At 39.6% G+C, this 23,569-nt stretch overlaps 1 protein-coding gene across 5 annotated transcripts in view; it reads right to left on the reverse strand.

Moving 5' to 3' along the window:
* The window catches only part of VEPH1 (ventricular zone expressed PH domain containing 1), a 292,646-nt gene that overhangs the window by 62,172 nt on the left and 206,905 nt on the right, over window positions 1-23,569 (reverse strand). For 4 of the 5 annotated variants that reach the window (XM_036850354.1, XM_036850355.1, XM_036850352.1 and 1 more), the window contains 2 exons: window positions 20,867-21,003; window positions 15,495-17,061 (listed from right to left, as the gene is read on the reverse strand). In XM_036850354.1, the coding sequence (XP_036706249.1) occupies window positions 16,825-17,061; window positions 20,867-21,003 (374 nt within the window). In that variant the 3' untranslated portion in view covers window positions 15,495-16,824. Of the gene's footprint in view, window positions 1-15,494; window positions 17,062-20,866; window positions 21,004-23,569 lie in introns of those variants that run through there. The other variant, XM_036850356.1, reaches the window with a different exon arrangement.

The following is a 23,569-nucleotide window of genomic DNA, read 5'->3' on the forward strand; positions in this document are numbered from 1 at the left end:
CTACCAAGTGGGCTTCAGGTGTAGAGGATCCTCCCTATGAGGAGGGTTGCGATCTTTCCAACTAAAGAAGTCTGAGAAACCTAGCCGGCTGGTCGTTTACATTTAGGCCCCCTATGAGATAATGGCACAAGACCAATTGCCCTGTCCTGAAACCAAATTGGGTGCCCTGTCGGGTCTTAGATGGCGATACCAGACCAAGTCCCTGTGCCCCAGAAACTAACACAGGATTTTCTAATCGATCCCTATAAGGAGGGGAAGCCCTGAGCCTCAGTGTCAGGAATTGGGGCTGCATAAGAATGGAAGGTGTGTTAGTTTCTGCTTTATAACAAAGTGAATCAGTTATACATATACATATGTTCCCATATCTCTTCCCTCTTGCGTCTCCCTCCCTCCCTCCCTCCCTATCCCACCCCTCTAGGTGGTCACAAAGCACCGAGCTGATCTCCCTATGCTATGCGGCTGCTTCCTACTAGCTATCTATTTTATGTTTGGTAGTGTATATATGTCCATGCCACTCTCTCACTTTGTCACAGCTTACCCTTCCCCCTCCCCATATCCTCAAATCCATTCTCTAGTAGGTCTGTGTCTTTATTCCTGTCTTGCCCCTAGGTTCTTCATGACCTTTTTTTTTTTTCTTAGATTCCATATATATGTGTTAGCATATGGTATTTGTTTTTCTCTTTCTGACTTACTTCACTCTGTATGACAGACTCTAGGTCTATCCATCTCACTACAAATAACTCGATTTCGTTTCTTTTTATGGCTGAGTAATGTTCCATTGTATATATGTGCCACATCTTCTTTATCCATTCATCTGATGATGGACACTTAGGTTGCTTCCATGTCCTGGCTATTGTAAATAGAGCTGCAATGAACATTTTGGTACATGACTCTTTTTGAATTATGGTTTTCACTAACACACCATTGTAAAGTAATTATACTCTAATAAAGATGTTTAAAAAAATCAGTTGACCATATATGTATGGTTTTATTTCTGGAATCTTATGTCTATTCCACTGATCTACATATTCATTCACATTGCTTTGATTACTGTAGTTTTGTAGTAAGTTTTGAGAGTGGGGAGTGTGACTCCTCCAGTTTTATTCTTTTTCTATATTTTTTGGCTGTTTGGGAACCCTTGAAATCCTGTATGAATTTGAGGATCAGCATTTCCATTTCTACAAAAAAGTAGCATTAGAATTTTGATAGGAATTGCATTGCACCTGTGGATCACTTTGGGTTGTATTGCCATCTTGACAATATTAAATTTTCTAATCCATGAACACGGGATGTCTTTCCCTTTATTTAGGTTTGTGAAATAAATTTGGTTTTGATTTGGAAAAAAAAAAAAAAGAATGGAAGGTGGTGGAAGGGGTGGATATATTGGCATAACGGCCAGAGCCTCTGGAACAGCTAGCTCAGCCAGAGGAGTTAAGGTTTGAAGCAACATATCCTCACTCTCACTCCCTTCTTTTTCTTATGTTTTCTGATAATAGTACAAATGTTTGCACATAAAGGATTTCACCATTCTTCCCTGCTTCTTCACAGAATAGCTATAGAGTTATTCAAAAGCCACTGTAAAACCATAGCTAGCAATTGATCATCTAACCATTAAAAGGATGCCTTTTTGCTTTGGCATCAACCAACTGGGATTACAATGCAATTGAACAGAGTCTTGATTACCGCCGTGACAAACAGTTTAAGATAATTAGTAAAATTATGACTGGCTTCACTTACCAGGATATACCAGAATTTTAGAAGTTCCATATAATTTCTAGAATGTGTATATTAATAACATTTACTCATATGATACAATCTAAGAAGTTTTATCACCGCTCATTTGATAATGCCTCCCATGCAGTTCAACACACCAAATAAGCCCAATGAGTTTAATATTCCTCTCTCTCAGATGGAGAGAAAACAAGTAATGTGAGGTGTTCCAGAAATCCTCCAGAAAGCCCCAAAGTTAGCCAGAGACCAAATGAACCTCACTTAGAACTTGATCTTTGGGAAGTTTGTCAAAAATATCAGAAAGTTTTAACCAATGATAAAAGATCTCAATGGCAAATACAGATCACTTAAAGAAACTCACAATTACCAAAAGCAGTTCAATATTTTACGAAAACTTTGTCCTAATAGAGAACCAAATTCATGTTTTTTACCACTTTACCTTTAAGATTTTCTTAATTAAGTTCAATCTTATTTTAGAACTTAGTTTAGTTTCAAGTTATGAAAATCTAGAGACACCATTCTATATAGATATTCCTAAAACATTATTCCCATAGAGTTTACCCAAAACTCTTTACTTCATTTACCTCTATTTTATTTAATTAAAAGCTTTTGTAACAGGAATAATAAGGTCTTATTTGATTTCTAGTAAACCTAGGTATAATAAAAGTATTATACTTAAAGTTGATGATTCTACAGATGTATCTGTATCAAACCAACAACCCTACACTAACTGTAACACCAGATATTAATTCAATAGTGAATAGTTCCTAGATCACGTGAACCTGAAACTCATTCTGGCCAGTTTCTTTTATATTTGAGTATTTATATAAGAACTTAATTTCCTTTAAGCTAATTAAATAGAGTTCTTTTACAAATTAATTTTGACAATGCCACATCTATAAACACATGTACAAACACAAAAACAAACACAGGGACCTCATAGTTCCCATTCCAAAGTTTTAACCATGAATTGGGTACAACAATGTAAAACCCATCAGTTGCAAAAGAGGCTGGATTCAAATTGGATTTCTGGCAGATGGGATAAATCAAGGTCATCCGTCTAGATAGCTAAACCCTTTTTAACGAATATTTATGGAAAAGACACTTCTGTTTCTATTTATAGCTTTTGGTGATTTTTCAAGTGGAACCTTTCTCTTCTTCCTCGGAATGCCCCACTCTTGGACAAGAACAGACAGTTTTTTTCCTGTTCCCTTCCTCCATTTGACATCAGTAAAAGTTTTAAGTATCACAAAACTGATTTGGCTATAAATGGAGGAACAGTACCAAACAAAATGAAAAACCCAAAGAACAAACAGAAAATCCTAAATAAACCCTCAAGTTTGGTCTTGGGCTTTTACATATGCCAATGACACAGGAGACCATAAACGACGTAATTAACACAGCAAGGGTAGCAGTACATGGTGCACACGGTGCTGAGATAACCCTGCCTAACCCCCTGTGGAGATCCTAACAGGTACTGCGGCCATACATTGTTACAATAAAATATCATCTTCCTCTCACCCATGGGGTCATGGCTGTAATCAGATGCCTTATCCAAAATGCACCTTAGAGGACTTTCTTTAGGGATAGTTGAAACACTCCCCACTTTTAAAGATAGAAATTCAAGACAAACAAAACACAAACGGCACACACAAATGCTAGCATCCAAAGAAACAAACGAACTGGTTCACAAATCGGGTAAAAGACCAACAACTCTTTCCTCTCTCCAACAGGGTACCCCACTCAAAAACAAAACAAATTGACTTATTCCGGAGAAAAAGCCCCAAACAGAGAGGAAATAAAGTTTCCGGCTGTATACACTGGAGCAACTCACCCTACTGGATGGAGCCTGTCGGCTCCCAAATGTCGACTCCTTGCTCTAACTGCCAGGTGCTAGGGCAGCCGGTGCTGCTTGGAGGAACTCTGAAGAGAAGACCCTCAGGACAAGTGGTCCTGGCAGGTGCTAGGCCTACCTCCAAAATTCCCCAACTGGGACCAGCTGGCCACGAGCAGCAAGGCTCCTGGATGGCTCATCAAAATTTGTTACTGAGCCCAAGCTTGTACTGCTTGCCACACAACAGGCCAATAAACTGAGAGATGAGTTGCTGGGGCAAGGAACAGTGACTTTATTTGGAAAGCCAGGAAACTGAGAAGATGGTGGACTCGTGTCCCCAAAGAGCCATTTTGCCTGTGTTAGAATTCAGGCTTCTTCATGGAATTTAACTCTCAAATATGCCTTTCTATAAACTGTTTTATCATCTGACCATGCTCCATTACTCTCTTTTTATTTCAAAGACTAGATGTTGGATCTTTGTCAAAGCTGGGGACTGTTAAATCTAAATTCATGTTTGGTTTTGTTTCATTTATCATTTTCATTCATTGATAATACACAGTGATCGTACATTTCTATAATACCAAGACAGAATAAAATAAATATAAGATGCATCTCTCATCTTTAATTATCCCCCTCCCCTCCCCTCCCCTCCCCTCCCCTCCCCTCCCCTCCCCTCCCCCCCCCCTCCCCCTCCCCTCCCCTCCCCTCCCCTCCCCTCCCCCTCCCCTCTCAAAATAAAAAGAATTTGGGCTTCTTTTTTTTAAATTTTTTATTTTATTTTATTTTAATTTATGGGTGTGTTGGGTCTTCATTTCTGTGCGAGGGCTTTCTCCAGTTGCGGCAAGTGGGGGCCACTCTTCATCGCGGTGCGCGGGCCTCTCACTATCACGGCCCCTCCCATTGCAGAGCACAGGCTCCAGACGCGCAGGCTCAGCAATTGTGGCTCACGGGCTTAGTCGCTCCGCGGCATGTGGGATCTTCCCAGACCAGGGCTCGAACCCGTGTCCCCTGCACTGGCAGGCAGATTCTCAACCACTGCGCCACCAGGGAAGCCCTGGGCTTCTTTTATACTAAAAGAGGAGGGAGTAAAGTCATACATTTCCTGGTTCCAGTCAGCTTCCAGAGGGTGTGTTAATTCTTCCTCCCTGCAGTCATTCACAGGTGGGCCTGGTTAGGATGTTTCCTGTGAGCTAAACAAAGGTATTTTAGCTTAATGCTCATTACCTGGGAGGCAGGGTTCCCAGAGATGGACCATTATGTATAATTTAAGCTTATAGGCAACATCCCTTTAGTGACTAACTTGTAATAGAATACAAAAGGTTCTTCCCTGTTACAATATTATATAAATAAATAATAGAGAATCCTAATTCCACTTGGAGGATCATTGTGAAAGGATGCTTAAAGTTGTGCAGTCTATCCGTTCCTCCACTCTAAAATGTATCCCTTAAAGAAGGTGTGGTACATATATACAGTGGAATGCTACTCAGCCACAAAAAAAGAACGAAATAATGCCACTTGCAGCAACATGGACGGACTTGGAGGGTATTATACTAAGTGAAATAAGTCAGACAGACAAAGACAAATACTGTATGATATCACTTGTATGTGGAATCTAAAATACGACACAAATGAACATATCTATGAAACAGAAACAGAAACAGACTCAGACACAGAGAACAGACTTCTGGTTGCCAAGGGGGAAGGGGGATGGGGGAGGGATGGATTGGGAGTTTGAGGTGGCAGATGCAAACTATTATATATAGAATGGATAAACAACAAAGTTCTACTTTATAGTACAGGGAACTAAATTCAATATTCTGTGATAAACCATAACGGAAAAGAATATAAAAAAGAAGGTATACGTATGTACAACTGAATCACTTTGCTGTTCAGCAGAGATTAACACAACATTGTAAATCAACTATACTTCAATAAAAAAATACATCCTTGACTTAATTACATCTTACCACATGCTGTCTGTCTGCAGCACATAGTTTGAGCCCCTCACCCAAATTACTTTTGTTCTATATACTAGTGTTGTGCTACTGGTTTTCACTGCAGAATATTATTTTGAAAAAATGATAACAGTCTATTAACCAATAAGCTTTAAAAAAAAATCTCTTGTTATTCATTTGATCTCCTGTAGACCCATTTTTGCCCTCCCCTCCCACCTCTACCTCCTCATTGAGACTTCAGGAGGTATCCATTGCCTCAGAAAAGGGATGTGAAAAGAAGTTAGAAGTAACAGTGAATTGTCAGCCTTTGAATTTCAGAATAAACTTCTGAGACTCAGAGCAGAGATAATACTTTGAGAAAATAGGGTTTTAAGTCTCTCAAGTCAGGATTTTGAGGTTAAAAATTTCATGACCATGAAGAACCTGGGATATGAACCTTGTTGCATAAATAATACATTTGGGAATACTGTGCGGAAGGGGGACTAGGAAGAACCTGAATAAATGGCGACTACTCCTAATTGACTGAGTTTCCCCTGAACCGACTAAGATGACATTTTTTTCACCAGGTGAAATGGGATCCAGGGCTCGACATAAATTAAGTCTAATATAAAGTAATAAAGAAAATTACATTGTTCATATGTACGAAGTCATGAGGGTGTTTGTACCCTTACACATCTCGTGAAACATGCTCCTGCCCTGAGCGGGGAGATATAGAGGCTATTGTTGCTATAGGGTTCTCTTGGGGAGGCCCCACAGGAAAAAATTCTTGGGTCTCAGTATCGGGAATATTTTCTTCCTCTGGGCAAATGGTTTATTTTTAGTCTGGGAAACTGTGACTCATGGATCTGATTGAATGCCTCTCCTAAATTTGGCTGCATGGAAGCGTGGAGTCAGCTCTGAACCCTACCTGCCTTTTGCAGTGGGTAGAACCTCACAGCATGCATTTCATCTGCTTACGTCATCCTGGTGACTTTTTTCTGCTCTATGCCTTTACTTACTCTCAATCTGGTTGGACTTTCTGGGAAGCAGACCTTGAGACAGAATTTAAGGTGCAGGATGTTTACTAAGGAGTATCCTTAGGATCAACACCTATGGGAGGGAGTGGAGAAGAATCAAGATTGGGGAGGGGGAGAAGCTGAGCTTTAACGCAGCCCCAGTGGTAGCCTCAGCTGACCCCATGGGGAGCTCTGGAGGTAGAATGGGCCCTCAGAGCTGTTCAAATTTGTGCTGGGGCACGAAGTTCTTCACTGGAGAAGGGCCTTGGTAATGCATCAGTCTGAATGTTTGTGTCCCCTAAAATTCATGTGTTGAAACCTCGTCTTCGAAGTGGTGGTGTTTGGAGATGGGACCTAATTTGGGAGGTAATTAGGTGATGAGGGCATAGTCCTCATGAATGGGATCAGTGCCCTTATAAAAGAGACCCCAGAGAGCTCCCTCACCCCTCCTGCCATGTGAGGACACAGCAGGAAGATGGCTGTCTGTGAACCAGAAGCGGGACCTCACCAGATGCCGAAACTGCTGGCACCTTGGTCTTGGTTTTCCCAGCCTCCAGAACTGTGAGAAATAAATGGCCATCATTTATACGCTACCCAGTCTAGGGTAATTTGTTATAGCAGCCTGAACAGACTAGGACAATCAGTGTCCATCACACTTATTTTTAAAATCTACTATAAAAATTTTTAAAAATCATAAATTATTTTTGGGACAAGGGCACAAATAAAATAAGTAGTTAAAAATAAGTGACCCTGGGGACTTCTCTGGCGGTCCAGTGGTTAAGGCTCCACACTTCCAGAACTGCAGGGGGCTTGGATTCGATATCTGGTTAGGTGACTCTGTCCTCATTCTTGCTTACTTATGTTATGTTGTCTCTTAACTTTGATCCTGAGTCTTTGCATGCACTGTTCCCTAAGACTAGAATGAGCTCTCTCTTCTTTGACTGTGAGAGTGTGAAAGAACAGGTCCATAGTAGAAGAAAATTGGATTCCTTCTCCAAGGCCCGGAATGTTATCACCTCTTCGGTGGAAGGTTTGCTACCTCCTCCAAAGAGTCAGCTGCCTCCTTCTCTCTCTCTGCCAAGCTCCCAACATCACACACTCATAATCCCTCCTCCACAGACAAGACTTGTCCTCAAATCTGACCCCTTTTGAGCGTTCTCTTTATAGAACAGTGCCACCACCAATCCACTGGTGCCAGAATCCTGAGGGTGGGTTCCTATCTATTGCCAAGTCCTGTAATTTTTATTTCAAAAATATCTCTCTAGCCCTCCATTTCTATTTCCAGTGCCACTCCCTCCTTACAAGCTCTTATTATATCTCTTGCCTGTACTATCTTAGTAGCCCCCTGTCTTTCTCCCAGTGTCTATTCTTGCTTTCCCAGCAACCCATTCGCCACACAGCAGCTGGAGGACTTATAAAACTGTTGACCTAATCATGTCACCCTGTTTTAAGCCTGTCAACAGCTCTCCCTCTGGGCCTGCAAGACTTGCCCATATCCCCTGTCTCACCACCCTCATTAGTTTTCCTCTCCTCCCTGCTGTTTTCTGGACACACTGGCTTGTTTCTGATTCCTCCAATGGGCTGTGACTTTCTTCTCCCCATGGTCATCTCTCACTGTGATCACTCTTTCTGGTCTGCCTTTCCTTCACCTCTTCTGCAGACTAATAACTCATGTTCATCCTTCAGATCTCAGGTCAGAAAACTCGTCCTCCAGGAAGCTGTCCTTAAATTCCTAACTAGGTCAGCCCTCTCATTTCATGATCTCTATCCATTGTGCTTTCGCGAAGTACTGGTCACATGGCAATTTCATAATTAAGAAACGACTTTAACAGCTTTCTCTTCTACTAGAATATAAATTCCACAAAGGTTGGGATACCTTGATGACCTCAGCGTTCCCAATGCCTAGCACAGGCCCTGCACATAAGAGGTGCTTTCTGTTTTGTTTTACATACTGGATAAATATGTACTTATTTACTGAGTTTCTTAAAGGCATGGACAATTTACTAGTCAATGCCCTGGCATAGTATCTGGCATATGTTGGATGTGCAATACATGTTTGTTGGATGAATATCTTGAATCAACAACTTGAAGGGTTGTCTTGGGGAAGAGGAAGCAGACATTTCGTGTGGCTGCAGGAAAGAGAATTAAGACCAAAGGTTAGAAATTACCAAAAGGCAGAATTTTCCAAAAAACAATCCAAAGGATGAGTAACCTAATAGGAATCACATAATAGGATGCTTTTGGGTTTTGGGATTATGGGAAATTTTTGTTGTATTTTATTTTAATAGTCCTTTTTTGTTTTCTGCATTGTCTACAATAAATATTATTTTTATAATGAGAAAATATTAATTTAAAAAACATGTGGACTGGTGATAAAGTAATGGATTCTCTGTCCCTAGAAGTGTTTGAACAGCTGGTAATGACACCTGCCAATGATGACAAGGAAGGGACTTCTCCGTGGTTGGGGCAGAGGAGGTTGGACCCTACGTGCTCTAAGGTTCTTCTAACTCCAACGCCCCATGATATTGTTAACTGAATGATAAATGCTGAGCCCCCTTTCTTGGAAGAACTTGGCCTAGTTTACATGGCTGTCTTACATTCTGCCAGTGACTTCCTTACACTGGAAGCTCACAATGACAGTATTGGCTGCAGTATTTGATTTGTATTCACCTGAGGCTGATATAACAGGAGGATTTCTGGACATTATAGTGATGTCAAGAACATGAATATATAGGTGAGGGATGTTTGTGTGGAAAAGCTTAAGATATCCCTCTATGAAATGTTTTAGTGAGTCCTGATTAAAATGTTCTCAAATCAGCACTTAAAGCACACATACCCTAAGTATTATATTTCATGGTTAATCTTTCAAGACAGACATTTCCAAACCGTGGTTTTGGTTAAATTAAAAAGATGGGCCTTACTCTGAAGACATTTCCAAACCGTGGTTTTGGTTAAATTAAAAAGATGGGCCTTACTCTGATTTTTGTGTTTATGAGCTAGTTTGGGCAAACAGGATCATTGCTTTTCTCTCTTAACAGAAAAGACGTTTAGAACAATTCCTCCATATTACAATAGCTTTGAATTAAGAGGAATAGAATACTCCCAGATGTTATCGGATGTGTAGGAGTGAATCTCAGTTAAGAACAGTGCAACACACACAAAGTTCTTCTGATTACATGAAATCCGGCCTAATTAGATAGATAGAGAGAGCGAGGGGGAAATCTAAGACAATGACATAATAAGACTGATTTCTACAAACTACATGTCAACATTGTTTTGTTGTCACAACTCCTGTGTAAAAGAATATGTGTATGTATATATGTATAAATGTGTACTATACTGACAAATGTGTATTATCCTGACATAAGTGGACTGATAGTTAAAAAATAAAACAAGGCAAGAAAAGAATTCTAAAAGAATTCAAAAAGGAAAAATTAGAATTTACTATTATCTGTCTCCTCCCAAGTTTCCAGTGAGGTCTCATGGAGCACTTGTTATTCCTATTAACAAATAAGTTTGTCATTTGAGTACTTTCCACTCTTACATTATTTGAGTATTTTATAACTCTTCTAGGTTCTCAGTACCAAAGTGAATTCTAATCATTTTATTGACTGAAAGACGAAGGAAGTGTATTTTCTTTCTATTCGACGAAAACTTTAAAAAGGTTTGTTCAAAAAGGCATCAGGAATTATGTAAACACAATGTGTCTGATTATCATCTTACAGAATAACGCACAAGAAAGTTCCAGGATTTCTGGCGCCCCTCCCCATACCCCCAGAAAGTTTTTTCTTTGAAGTAGACAAGTTCAATATGTGCTGCGTTGGGGGTGTAGAATGAGAAGAATGTCAATATGGAAACTGCTCTGCGAGGCTGGGGTTCTCATGGCAGCACCCAGGAGCTCAGGCCTCCAGTGGAGCTGGTGGCCTGTCCCGCCAAGAACAAGGCTGGAAGGACTTGTGTAACCTGGTAATAGAAGGACAGAGAGGAGGAGGTGGAAACCTGTCTCATCAAAGCGCACTGAATAGAAGCTTCCTTGCCCAGGCAAGTACCTGGAAAAGCCCAGCCTTGGGGCTTGTCCTGATCCGCTACAGTTCATACAGTGGATCCATTCTACCTACTCTGCTCTACGCCTCCCTCTGCTCCTCCCTGGGTCCCCAGCTTCCAACCTGGCTCCAGGCCTTGCCTCCCTACTCTTGTCTCTGGCATGACTGACCTCTAGGACTCATCTGGATATGCGCCTCCTTCTTGGTATGGATTCCTCTTCAGACACCATCCCAATTTACCCCCATGCTCCCCAATCTGTGACAGTGGATAAAAGACACATCACATGCCCCTACCCTCACCCCTGCCATCTTAGTCCATTCCCTATGTAGCCTCCCTGCCAGGGCAGGGGACTTGGATAAAGGAGAGTACAGGAAGGGAGACACAGAGGCACCAGACACACGTGGACATTAGCTATTTTTATTTCCATCAAAACAGAGGGTGTGGTGGTTAATTTTATATGTCAACTTGACTGGCCTAAGGGATGCCCAGATAGCTGGTAAAACTTATTTCTGGGTGTGTCTGTGAAGGTGTATTTGGAAGAGATTAGCACTTTGAATCAGTAGACTGAATAGAGATCCACCCTCACCAATGTGGGTGGGTCTCATCCAATCTATGGGGACCTGAATAGAACAAGGAGAACCCTGACTAATACAGAGGGTAAGCACGCACAGGAATGGCTGATCTCATAGCTTTGAGAATGGGTGCACTGGGGGCATTTTAACCATTTTAAAAGATTTTAAAATTTCTTATATTTGCCATATGATTTACTGTTCACAAAACTTTTACATACAGTTTTGAATACTGTGGAACCCTTAAATTAATACTTACTTTTGATCATTTATTTGCATTTTTTCTCCTATTATTTACCAGTTCTGAAATTGGGATGTGTCTTACAATCAGTGGTGTTGTGCAATCGTCATCCACCAGGAATGACTGTGACCAGGTATCACTTGAACTTGGCCCCAGCTCTTTGTGTTGTAACTTCAATTGAATTGTGTACATGGTTGACACTACATGTTTAGTATGTCAACTGCTGTTTAGTATGTCTTAACAAATTATAATATGATTTGACTTTGAAACAAAAATTTATCATGTACATAGAAAAGCGCAGAAATAAGAGGATTGGGATGAAATGTGACATTAGTGAACCAAAGAGCCATCATTGGAGTAATGACCACGGTTCCATATGGTCATGCAAAGCAACCACCAAGTGTTTTACTTAAGAAAGGAAGATATCAACACGTAATAAAGCCATGTTTCACTGTGTTGCTGAAATAGGTACCAATCTATAGAATTACCTATCACATAACATGCAAAGTACCTAAAGTCAGAAAAAAACTGCTAAATCCCTCAGAATAGATAAAAGACATTTTGGTAAAACACTACTCATTGGACTGTTATTAAGGTATTGCATCGTAATTTCATTGGTAGGATTTCTTTTTTCCATAGTGGTAGATTAAAAAATGGAGTGTTGGGCTTCCCTGGTGGCGCAGTGGTTGAGAATCTGCCTGCCAATGCAGGGGACACGGGTTCGGGCCCTGGTCTGGGAAGATCCCACATGCCGCGGAGCAACTAAGCCCGTGAGCCACTATTACTGATAAATAAATTAAAAAAAAAAAAAAAATGGAGTGTTTTTCCCAAGCACCTATTAAGATAAAGGTTCTCTGCTGGAGGCTTTTACATGACATTTAATCCTCATAGCAGCTGTGCTCCACAGATAATATTATCCCCAACCCAGAGATGAGAGAGGAGTGATTTTCTCAGGTTGGTAATTCAGTTTGGGTAGAAGTAGGACTCAAATCCTCATGTGTCCATGCCCAAATCCTGTGCTACTTTCTGCAGACTCCGCTGCCTGGGGAGAGCTCTCCCTGATTTTCCAACCCCTTTGTCCTTCAGAAGCATCCCTGGGGAGGAACCCCCCCCCCCACCCCCAAGGGGTCTATATCCTGGTGCTATCCTGGAACAAGACAACATCTTGGGTTTTTCATCTAAGAACTTAGTTAGCTTTTGGGAACTAGAAATCCTGACTGGGGCATCTGTGGTATTTACTTCTCTGCAATGCACCTTGAATTTATCTCACGTATTCTCTTGCCTCATCTCAGAATTGTTTCCTAAAATGGGGAATGTTTTTTCAACCAGGTAATCTATATTTATGTTTAAGAATACATAACAAATAAGCCCCAAAGTAGGCAAACTGAAGATGACCCAGTAAATGTCCCTCAACATCACCAGCCAAGGATTTTCTAGAAAACCTAGTGTTAGCAAAATATTGAGTATTTATTTTTACCAAACTCCAGGTTCTCAAGAAGTAACCAGATGAGAGTCTCACACATAAACATTTATGTTTCCACAGTTATCTGGGAGGAGAAAAGAGTCAAAATGAAGTAAAAATGAAAACCACTTGAATTTCTGTCTATGATTATAATTGTATTCATACCAACATATTTAAAGGTTTAAACATGTTTAGAAAAGCGGTTTCTTCGTAGATCGGGACCAGGAACAGCAGCTCTCTTGGGAAAGGCCAATCTGTGGTAAGCCAGCTGGCCACAGGGGTGGAAGTGCCAGAAATATCAGTGGGAAGACAATGATTCTAAAATGCCTAGTGTGATTCTGAACTCAGGAAGATCTGCCTGCATTTGGAATTACTGCATCATGGAATGAAACCAGAAAGATCATTCTTTACATTTCATATATTTACTTCTTTTTAGAACTGGTTCAAAGGCTCTGAGAGTTGTGTTTTAAACTAGAGGCATCTAGTTAATTAAACCACAAAAATAATTCTTTTCCTCCAAATTGAGTTCGTAGGGCCATTCTCTTCTTTTCTTAAGACAAGCATTCAGTGAAAACAGAATCAGGACATAACCAGTGTTTTACTGTAATCTCTCTTCTGTGAAAGGTTTGAGCATATTACTGGCATTTAAATTATTAATAATACAGTGTCACTTACTACTCTATTTCTATTTGTCTGTTACCAATTTTTCCTAATTGATGAAACCATCTAGGGTTACTCACTGACTCTTAAGAATGAGCTGGCAGATTTAAAAACACTATTTAGAGAATTATTTATGACTATGCCTATTCTCACCCTTTTCCTGCCCAACTTCATAGAAGGAGATGTCCCTCTAGTCCAAGGTGAATCACTTATCTAGACTCTGAATGTATACATTAAAATTAAATTTACCACCTGCCTCACCTCTCAAACTGTTGCTTTGGAATTTTCTATCTCAGTGAATGCTATCATCATGCATCAAGCTTCCCCAAAGCACCTTGGAGTCATCAGAGACTCCTTCCTTCCCATTTTTATACCCCAGCTCCATCCAATCCACTAGTGTCCCGTCCATTTTATTAATTCAATATTTTCCTGCATTTCCATTTCCCTCTATCTCCTCTGCTACTACATCGGTCCTCACCACCTTCCAAGAACCTCCCAAATCACCTCCCTGCTACAATCCATTCTCTATACCATGATCAAAATTATTTCTCTAAATGCAAATCTTCTTAAAATCTTTCAATATGTTTCACCATCTTGAGGAAAAAATTCAAGATCCTTAGCATGGAACCAAGCCCTTCACGCTATGGCCCTGCAGGCCTTCCTTTCCAGCATCATTCTGCACCATCCCCCAACAGGTCCCATATGTTCCAATCCCAGGTGAGGACTTGCTGTTTTGCAAGTAGACCATGTTCCCTCTTCCTCCTTCACCTCTGTAAGGTGGTTCCCTCTACTGGCCATTTGCTCCTTTTCTGCCCATGACACTCCTACTAGTTCTTTAAGACAAGCTCATTCTCTAACACCTCTGGGGAACAGTAAGGGAGCCCAAGCTGAGTTCAAAGTCACTTACAGTGGTGCCTTCTCCTATGTTTCCTCAGGACCCTGTGCATACTTCCATCAAGGCACTTGCCACATAGCATTTCAATTTTTGTTGTACATGTCCATCTCCTCCACTACGCTGTAAACTCCTTGAAGGGAAGAGCTGGATCTTTTATTTTTATATCTCCAGGCCAACCATGGTACCTGTTTCTTGGTAGCTGCTCCATAAATTGCTGTGGAATAAAGGAGTTTTAATCGTTTTCCTTCACTTCCAGAAACTTTGCTCAAGCAAAGCTATTTTTCCTCTTTCTTTCTGTGTTTTAAACTTCTTTCCCTTAAGCCTAATGCATCCTTAAAGCAAACAACAAAAAACACTTTCTCCATCTTAGCCCCACATTACTGAAAGGAGAGTTCAATTATTGCTTTAAACTCTTAATCTCCTGTTGATTCTTCAATCCACTGAAATTGACTTTCACCTCATCACTCCAATGAAATTTTTCTTGCCAATGACACCAACTGCTTCTTGGTTGCAAAAGTCATTCTTTATCTTAAGTGATTACTCTTCAGGATTTCACATGGCTAATCTCTCTCTTTTCCTTGAAAACCTTGGTGCATGTGACATTATTTCCTCTGGTTTATAACATCTCTGAACACTAATCAGCCTCCTTGCTTAAATCCTGGGTGTCCCAAGGAAGCCCTTATTAATTCTTTTGTCTTATTCTCTCTGAGTAATTTAATCTTATTCCACATTTTCAGTGACCATCTATTTATATGATGAGGCCAAATTTTCACTTTCCAAATTCTATTTCCAACTTCTAAGAACTTCTATGATTCACAATACTCTCCAACTTTATGTTAAAACTTAAAATTGAATTGTTTCCTTCCTCAAACTTGGTCTCTTTTATATTTCCTATCCTAGTGAGTTAGCAGTAGAGTCAGGGTAGAATTCAGGGTATTGACTACTTATAATCTTTCTCCACGTTTCTATACTAGACCTTGTTTACTAAATTTCAAAGAAAAAAATTAACCTGTATGTGTATTACAAGTAAGCTTTTGTATTAGTTATCTATTGCTACATAACAAATTACCACACACTTAACAGCTTAAAACAGCACTTATTTATTATCTCAAAGTATCCATGGATCAGGAGTCCAAGCATGGCTTAGCTGGGTCCTCTGCTCAAGGTTTCGCAAAGCTGCAATCAAGGCGTTGGCTGGGAATGGGCTCTCATCTGAGGCTCAGGATCCTCTTCCAAGCGGCTCACTGATTGTGGCAAAATTCATTTCCTTGAAGCTGTAGAACTCGTGGCAGCTTATTCAAGGCCAGTGGGAGAGACTCTGACTTGTTCACCCTCTTTCAAAGGGCTCAACTGATTAGGTCAGGCCCACCCAGGATCATATCCTCTCAATTAACTCAAAGTCAGCTGATTAAGGACCTTAATTATATATAGAAAATTTCCTTCATCTTTGCCACGTAATGTAACATAATCATGGGAGAGACTATCCTATCCCTTTTGCCATATTCTATCAGTTAGAAGCAAGTTATAGGTCCCGCCACACTCAGGGGGAGGAGGTTATACCAGGGTTTGGGTCACTGGAAGTCATTCTAGAATTCTGCCTACTACAGCTTAATTTTTTTTTAATTATGGATAATGGCAAAAACCAATAAATGTTTGTAATTTGGAGATATTAAAATGTTGAATACAAAGAAGAAACGTATAGAACTTTAAAATCTCAAAGTTTAATGGAAATGACACATATTTTGAAGATGGGAAAATGGTTTTCTGTGCTTATCCTGGCTTATACTTACTGCCTTGGGCAGGAGAAATATCCAAGTATCTAAACTTTAGATCATATTATATGAACCTAAAAGGAATAATCAAATAAGGAGTTCTGAAGGACATTTAATTACATAATTGGCTTAACTTGAGAACCATTTTACAAAGTGTTAGCCTCACTTGCATTAGGAGAGGATAAATGTAATTATATTTCCATAAGTAAGTTATATGGTTTTCCTCAGTGTTCATCAATTTGACTTTTCCTTGTAGGTTTTTTCTTCTTTTAGTACTTTTGACAGATTATTTTTCATCAGAAGTACGTAATCTTGCCTTAGGATAGGTAGTTCAGGTATCTTTTAAAGTTGTTTTCTTACAATGTATAATAACATGTCTACGGAAGTTTCTAGATCCCTACTCTCCCCTTTCTGGCTCCATACCATCCGTAGCCCCTTTTCCCATATGCCTCACACAGCTGTTCTGGAGTTAATGCAAATGCCATGTGGATCTGAAATGTACTCAGGATCTTGCCACTTTTAGGTCCTGCTTCTTGGGGAAAACTGCTCCATTGGTATTTAATAAAAAACAGCATGACATGGTGAGTTTATCTCTTTTTCCTGACATTGGCAATGACAGTGCAATGCCCATTGTATACCACTGGTGTGAGGTCGGCTTGCAGATCCCTACAGATATGTGGTTACTTCCCTACTTTCCCTCTCTTTTGCTTGGGCAACTGCCACATTGATGCACTGGAGCCACTCTTCTGCATTCTTCTCATCCTTGGCCTTGAAAACATAGCTTTTATTGTCTGTGAAGATTTCGAAAGCCCGAGGGAGAGAGCGGTCCCTGCGTTTCTTGGCCACAACTTTCACACTCTGTACTTTGCTGAGTTCTATTGGTGAGTCATCAGGATCATCTTTCTGAAATGCATGGGAAGGAAAGAACATGAGCTAGCTTTCATAGTATGGAAAGATCTCTGGCTCCTGGAGAATTTTCTAAGAGGATCAGAATCCTTTCACTTCATGTGGCTTAAGACCTTTGTTATTTTGGGTGCTAAAGCCTCAAAGAGTCATTAGAGCAAATGAAGGAGTGAGCAACTGGCTTTTTGTTGTACTATCTAGGGTTGAAACAAAATAGCCAATTTATAGAAAATGATTATACAGTGGGATTGGGAAAAATGCTTGATTCATATTTCTTTGACTTTATGTCATTTTCTACTGATACTAACACTGTATTAACAGAGCAAAGTGCAGCAGTACAATTTGGGGTAATATTAACTCAGAATTTGAGATAATTTTACGGCTTGAAATTGAATTTTCTTTTGTGTTACCTCTGAGAAAGAGGTATTAATTGAACAAACAGGGTTCCAATGTTTAAGTAGATGAAACTGTTTTTGAAACTCTCTTGAGATTTGGAAGCATGATTTGTCCACAAACATTAAGGGAAGGAATATTTAATGATGTTACATTTTCTTTGCATTAAAGCAGATGCTTAAGGATCTCTCTAACACCAGAATCATCATGATGGGCTAGCATGAATATTTTTAAGGAGTCAGATACTTCTTTAAAGCAATTTCAGGTCTTTAACATCCCTGAGCCCATTCTGTCTACTGGAGAATGTACCTGTGTCTGAGAATCTTACCAACTCTCCTTTCCCATCTCCCTTTCACAATCACCCTTCTCTCACTTTGCAGTGGAAAGGCATCTTTTTCACTCGTCCTAAACTTTCTATGGTGTATTGTCCACCTTGGAAAAATCTCAGGAGCATCAAACAAAAAGAGTAATTCAAAATACTGATGTCAGCAGAATAGAGAGTCTAGAAATAAACCCACCTATGGTTAATTAATCTTGAACGAAGGAGACAAGAATATACAATGGGAAAAAGACAGTCTCTTCAGAAAGTGGTGTTGGGAAAGTTGGACAGCTGCATGTAAGTCAATGAAGTTAGAACACACCCTCATACCACACACAAAAATAAACTCAAAATGGAGTAAAGACTTAAACATAGACATGACACCATAGACCTCTTAGAAGAGACCATGGGCAAAACATTTTCTGATATAAATAGTACCAATGTTTTCTTAGGTCAGTCTCCCAAGGCACTAGAAGTAAAAACAAAGTAAACAAATGAAACCTAATCAAACTTACAAGCTTTTGCACAGCAAAAGAAACCATAAACAAAACAAAAAGACAAAGTACAGAATGGGATAAAATATTTGCAAATGATGCGGCTGACAAGGGCTTAATTTCCAAAATATGCATACAGCTCATACAACTCAACAACAAAAAAACAAACAACCCAATGGAAAAATGGGCAGAAGACCTAAATAGACATTTCTCCAAAGAAAAAATACAGATGGCCAATAGGCACATGAAAAGATGCTCAACATTGCTAATTATTAGAGAAATGCAAATCAAAACTGTAATAAGGTACCACCTCACACCAGTCGGAATGGCCATCATTAAAAAGTCTACAAATGCGTCTGGAGCCTGTGCTCCGCAACAAGAGAGGCCGCGATAGAGAGAGGCCCGCGCACCGTGATGAAGAGTGGCCCCCACCTGCCGCAACTAGAGAAAGCCCTCGCACAGAAACGGAGACCCAACACAGCCAAAAATAAATTAAAAAAAAAAAAAAAAAGTCCACAAATAACAAAATGCTGGAGAGGGTGTGGAGAAAAGGGAACCCTCCTACACTGTTGGTGGGAATGTAAGTTGGTGCAGCCACTGTGGAAAACAGTATGGATGTTCCTCAGAAAACTAAAAATAGAATTACCATATGATTCAGCAATCCCACTCCTGGGCATATATCCGGACAAAACTGTAATTCATAAAGATACATGCACCCCTATGTTCATAGCAGCACTATTCACAATAGCCAAGACATGGAAACAATCTAAATGTCCATCAAAAGATGAATGGATAAGGAAGATATGGTACATATATACACTATATATGGTACATATATGTACTATTACTCAGCCACAACTACCGAGCTCACGCGCCACAACTACTGAAGCCCGCGTGCCTAGAGCCTGTGCTCTGCAACAAGAGAAGCCACCGCAATGAGAAGCCCATACACCGCAACGAAGAGTAGCCCTCGCTCACTGCAACTAGAGAAAGCCTGCACGCAGCACCGAAGACCCAATGCAGCCAAAAAAAAAAAAAAAAAAGTGAAAAATAACACTAAAGTCTTTTAGTTCTTACTTTAAAATGCACATTTTCCTCATTTACAAGAAAAGCCCTTTAAGATGTGGCTGAAGCTTCAGCTGGACTGCTGACCACTGCATGTTTACTGTCTCCCTGGGGATGAGAGGGATTTTGCTGTGGTCTTCACGCTATATTATATTATTTCCTAATATTTGAGCCAAATGTTCTGTCATATTTCTGGAATGTCAAACCATTATTTCCTGATAAAGATGTCAAATAAGTTAGCCAATCATACAATAGCTTATTCTCTAAACTTTATTAAAAAGCTCCAAATCAAGAAGTATAAAGGTCATTATTTGAGTTCAGGAAAAACATTCTTATGCACTAACTCTACTTTGTTAATGCATAAGAGGGATCTGAAAAATCACTACATCTTAACTTCTATTCTGATTTCTTTAATAAAGACAGGAAATTCAAATGGTCATTTTAAACACTTTGTAAATGCTTCAGTGTGAACCTATGCTAAAAAAATGTTTCCTTAAACCTCCAATAACTTTCCAAATTGAACACACCATTATACTTCCCCTTCAAAAAGACCTTCAGCCCATCTGTATATTTTATAAAACACCCAGATGAAGAAAGTAACATGAGCTCAAAATAGGTGTCACCAAAATGTTCTTTTTCATTCAAAAAGTTAATGTGAAGTCTTATTAACTAAAAGAGCATTGATCAGAATTCGTCATAATTCAGATACACCATACTTGATTCCTGTTGAGTAGTAAGTTCAAACAAATTTTCTAATGAGCACTCCAAAGATATAGAGCATGTGCTCTTAGTGAAATGTAATTTTCAAGTAATTTAACACTCTCATTAATTAATTCAGACACAGTTTGGTTTGCCACTGACCCTGTATTTTAAGTGTACATGGGAAGCTGGACAGTGTACTCATTTAAGAACATGCTTTGGTGTCACACTGCCTGAGCCTAATTCCAGTTTTACCCTTTCTCACCTTACTGGCTCTAACCTTGGACAAGCCCATCAGTCTCTTTGTGCCTCAGTTTCCCCATCTATAAAATGGCAATAACAATAGTGCTGACCTCAAAGGATTGTTCCGAAGATAGATAGAGGCAATCCAGTGTGGCATGTGATAAGCTCTGATAAGTTATTATTATTATATCTCAAAATGGTCACGAAGTAGGTCAAAATTTCATGCTCCCTGATCTGTAATGAGTAGAGTTTAATGATAAATAAAACTGATTTGAAAAGAAAGGGATAACTTTGCATTGCTGATTGCAATAGAATATTATTTCTCAAGTTTCCCACTGAAAGTTCAGAATATGGATATTTACTGAGCATCCTACTTCAGATCGAAAGTACCTCTTCAGATTGAAGAGGTACAGTGAACCAACTAACATAGGAATGAACAGAATAGACAGTCAAAGGGGTATATATAATAAAATGACACTGTAAAATGGAGAAGGAAAAAATTATTGGCTTTTTAACTCAAGACAAAATGCCTAGCTGGCAGAGAGATCAAGACCTTAAAAATGCAAGTGTAAAAGATGGTAGGGGCACTTACAGACTTTCCTTTTTGAAACAGAAGTTGATTTCCAGCCAGTGTAAAATAGCGGGTTTTCCACCTTTTGATGAACTTCCATCTGACCTGCTTCTCTTTAAGTTTTCCTTCTATGAGAGGCTGGCCATCTTGATTTACAACTGTTGAAGGTAACAGAATGATCAAGCCATTTATTTTCCATTATTTATTTGGCAAGTGATCAAAAGTCAGAATTGTACACTGAACCAGACCCAGTAAGTACATTTGGATAGTGGGCTAACAAATTATGAATTTGGTTAACCTTCCCCTTTTGTCCCTAAAAGAATGCACAATTTAGATATGATAATGGGAAAGTGTTGAAAGCCCTCATCGAGACTTGCAAAAGGAACATAGTTCACGAAAAGAGCATTTGGTTAGCAGTTATTTAAGGTTCATCCAGACATTCAGCTTTCTGTGCTTCCTGACTCCTTTGTTTCATGGTATTCTGTTCACATGAACTGCTTAGAAATATAGCTTTATAAATAATCATAAACCAAGTATATTTAGCTATTTGTCAGCAAAAGTCAATGTAGTGCTCCAAAAGATGTGTTTTTCTGAATCCTTAACAGCTGCAAAGGCAAACTTACCTCACTTTTTTTTTTTAAAAAATTATTTATTTATTTTATTTATGGCTGTGTTAGGTCTTCGTTTCTGTGCGAGGGCTTTCTCTAGTTGCGGCAAGTGGGGACCACTCTTCATCGCGGTGTGCGGGCCTTTCACTGTCGCGGCCTCTCTTGTTGGGGAGCATAGGCTCCAGACGCGCAGGCTCAGTAATTGTGGCTCACGGGCCTAGTTGCTCCGCGGCATGTGGGATCTTCCCAGACCAGGGCTCGAACCCGTGTCCCCTGCATTGGCAGGCAGACTCTCAAACACTGCGTCACCAGGGGAGCCCTTACCTAACTCTTCTGAACGTGATTTTTCCACTCTGGAACACACACACTCTATCTCCACTGTCCATATTTGAATCTTCACCTAGTTAAAAACTGATCATTTCATGTTTCAACTCAAACGTTGCTTCCTCTGGGAGACCTTTCCCAAACCCAGACTCGAGTGACTTTGTCTTCTATATGTTCTCAAAGCAACTGGCGTGTTTCTTTTCTATCAGGTATCATCATTTGTAGATGATTATTGGTATTTACCTTATTAATATCTTTCTTTCCCATTCAACTGAAAGCTCCATGAGGGCAGGGTCTTTGCTTTGTTCACTATTGTTATATCAGGCATCTAACCTAGTATGGAGTCTATAAATTTTTGTTGAATGAATGAATGAATGGATTCATTTTACATTGAAGTAGAGTGTGTATGATTACACATAACCATAGAATTAGAAGACCAGTTACAATGTCAGAAGTTTAAATGTTGAACTGAAGAATTCCATTTGTTTTACCAACTACATAACATTCACTCTTCAAATTTCAAATTCATGTGAAAGAATCTGATTTCTGGGGAGTATGACAATATTTATTTATATACATTAATGTTCAATTTTCATAGCACCTTGAAAGTAATGAAATTTGTTCATCACTATGAAATTTGGACAGTACCTCTTTGACCATATGAACACAACCTATCCTTCCCATCTACCATTTCTCTTATCTAATGTAGGTAAAAAAATTACCTCAGACAGGGGATTTGTCCACCTTAACAGCACTGTTGGGGTAAGAATAATGCAATGTATAGTTTTTATAAACAAAGTTCTATTAAAGTTAATCTAGCTTTTTTCCCTTCTTGTCTGATGACTAGTCAATTGGATGTTCCATTGTCAATCCCAAATTAAGGCTAATAACTGAAACAACATATGAAATATATTGTTAGATAGTGATAGGGTTACGATGAAGATAGAATAGAGAGTGAGTGACTTGGGGGTTGGTGCACATGCATTTAAGTGGTCAGGAAAGAGCTTGCATATTTGAGGTGGCATTTAATCTGAGGCTTCAGTGATGAGAAGTGTCCCCCATTTTCTGCGATGCTCCATGGTGGCTAGTACTACGTATAGCAGAGGGTATGGAAAGCAGTCACTCAAGAATCATTGACAATCAATGTCAAGAAAATTATCTCAGTGTTCTGCTTTGCTTTACTAGGAATCATCTGATTTAGAGCTTTCTTAAAGCTAGTATGCTCTTTGCAAATTTAAATTTTCCATAAACACAGTGCTTGCTTCCTTTGTACAGCAGGTAAAGCACTTAGGACACTGTGTCTTCCCCACATGCTATTGGTCCTAGAGGGCGGGGACAGCCTGCTTGCCATGTGCTCACAGTGTCGGCCTGGGCTAGGGGTTCCGTGAATCTGCTAACACGTGCTGTTGAGTCATGAAGAGTGCAGCAGCCTGTCTGGGAGGAGGAAGGGAAGGTCCAACGGAGGTCCAAGAGGAGAAAACAAACCAACAAGCAACTAAGTAACAACAAGAAAAAACCCAAGCCAAAAATAGGATTCATTTTTTTCTAAAACACCCATTTCCTATGCTTTCAAATTAGAAAAAAAATGCTGATCTAATTGTAACGTTGAAGGATTTCTGAATAACAATTCAGAAGAGTTAGATTCGAGTCCTCTTAACCACTGATTTCTTCTCAGCAAAGAGGAAATAATAATCGCTCCCACCTGCTTTACAAGGATGTTGAGAGATCAAAAATCAAAATAAAGAAATTTATGTGAAGACTCTAGGTAAGTAGCAAAGAACTACTACCCCTG

This window comes from Balaenoptera musculus, chromosome 4, assembly GCF_009873245.2.
Source record: "Balaenoptera musculus isolate JJ_BM4_2016_0621 chromosome 4, mBalMus1.pri.v3, whole genome shotgun sequence".
NCBI classification, from domain to species: domain Eukaryota; kingdom Metazoa; phylum Chordata; class Mammalia; order Artiodactyla; family Balaenopteridae; genus Balaenoptera; species Balaenoptera musculus.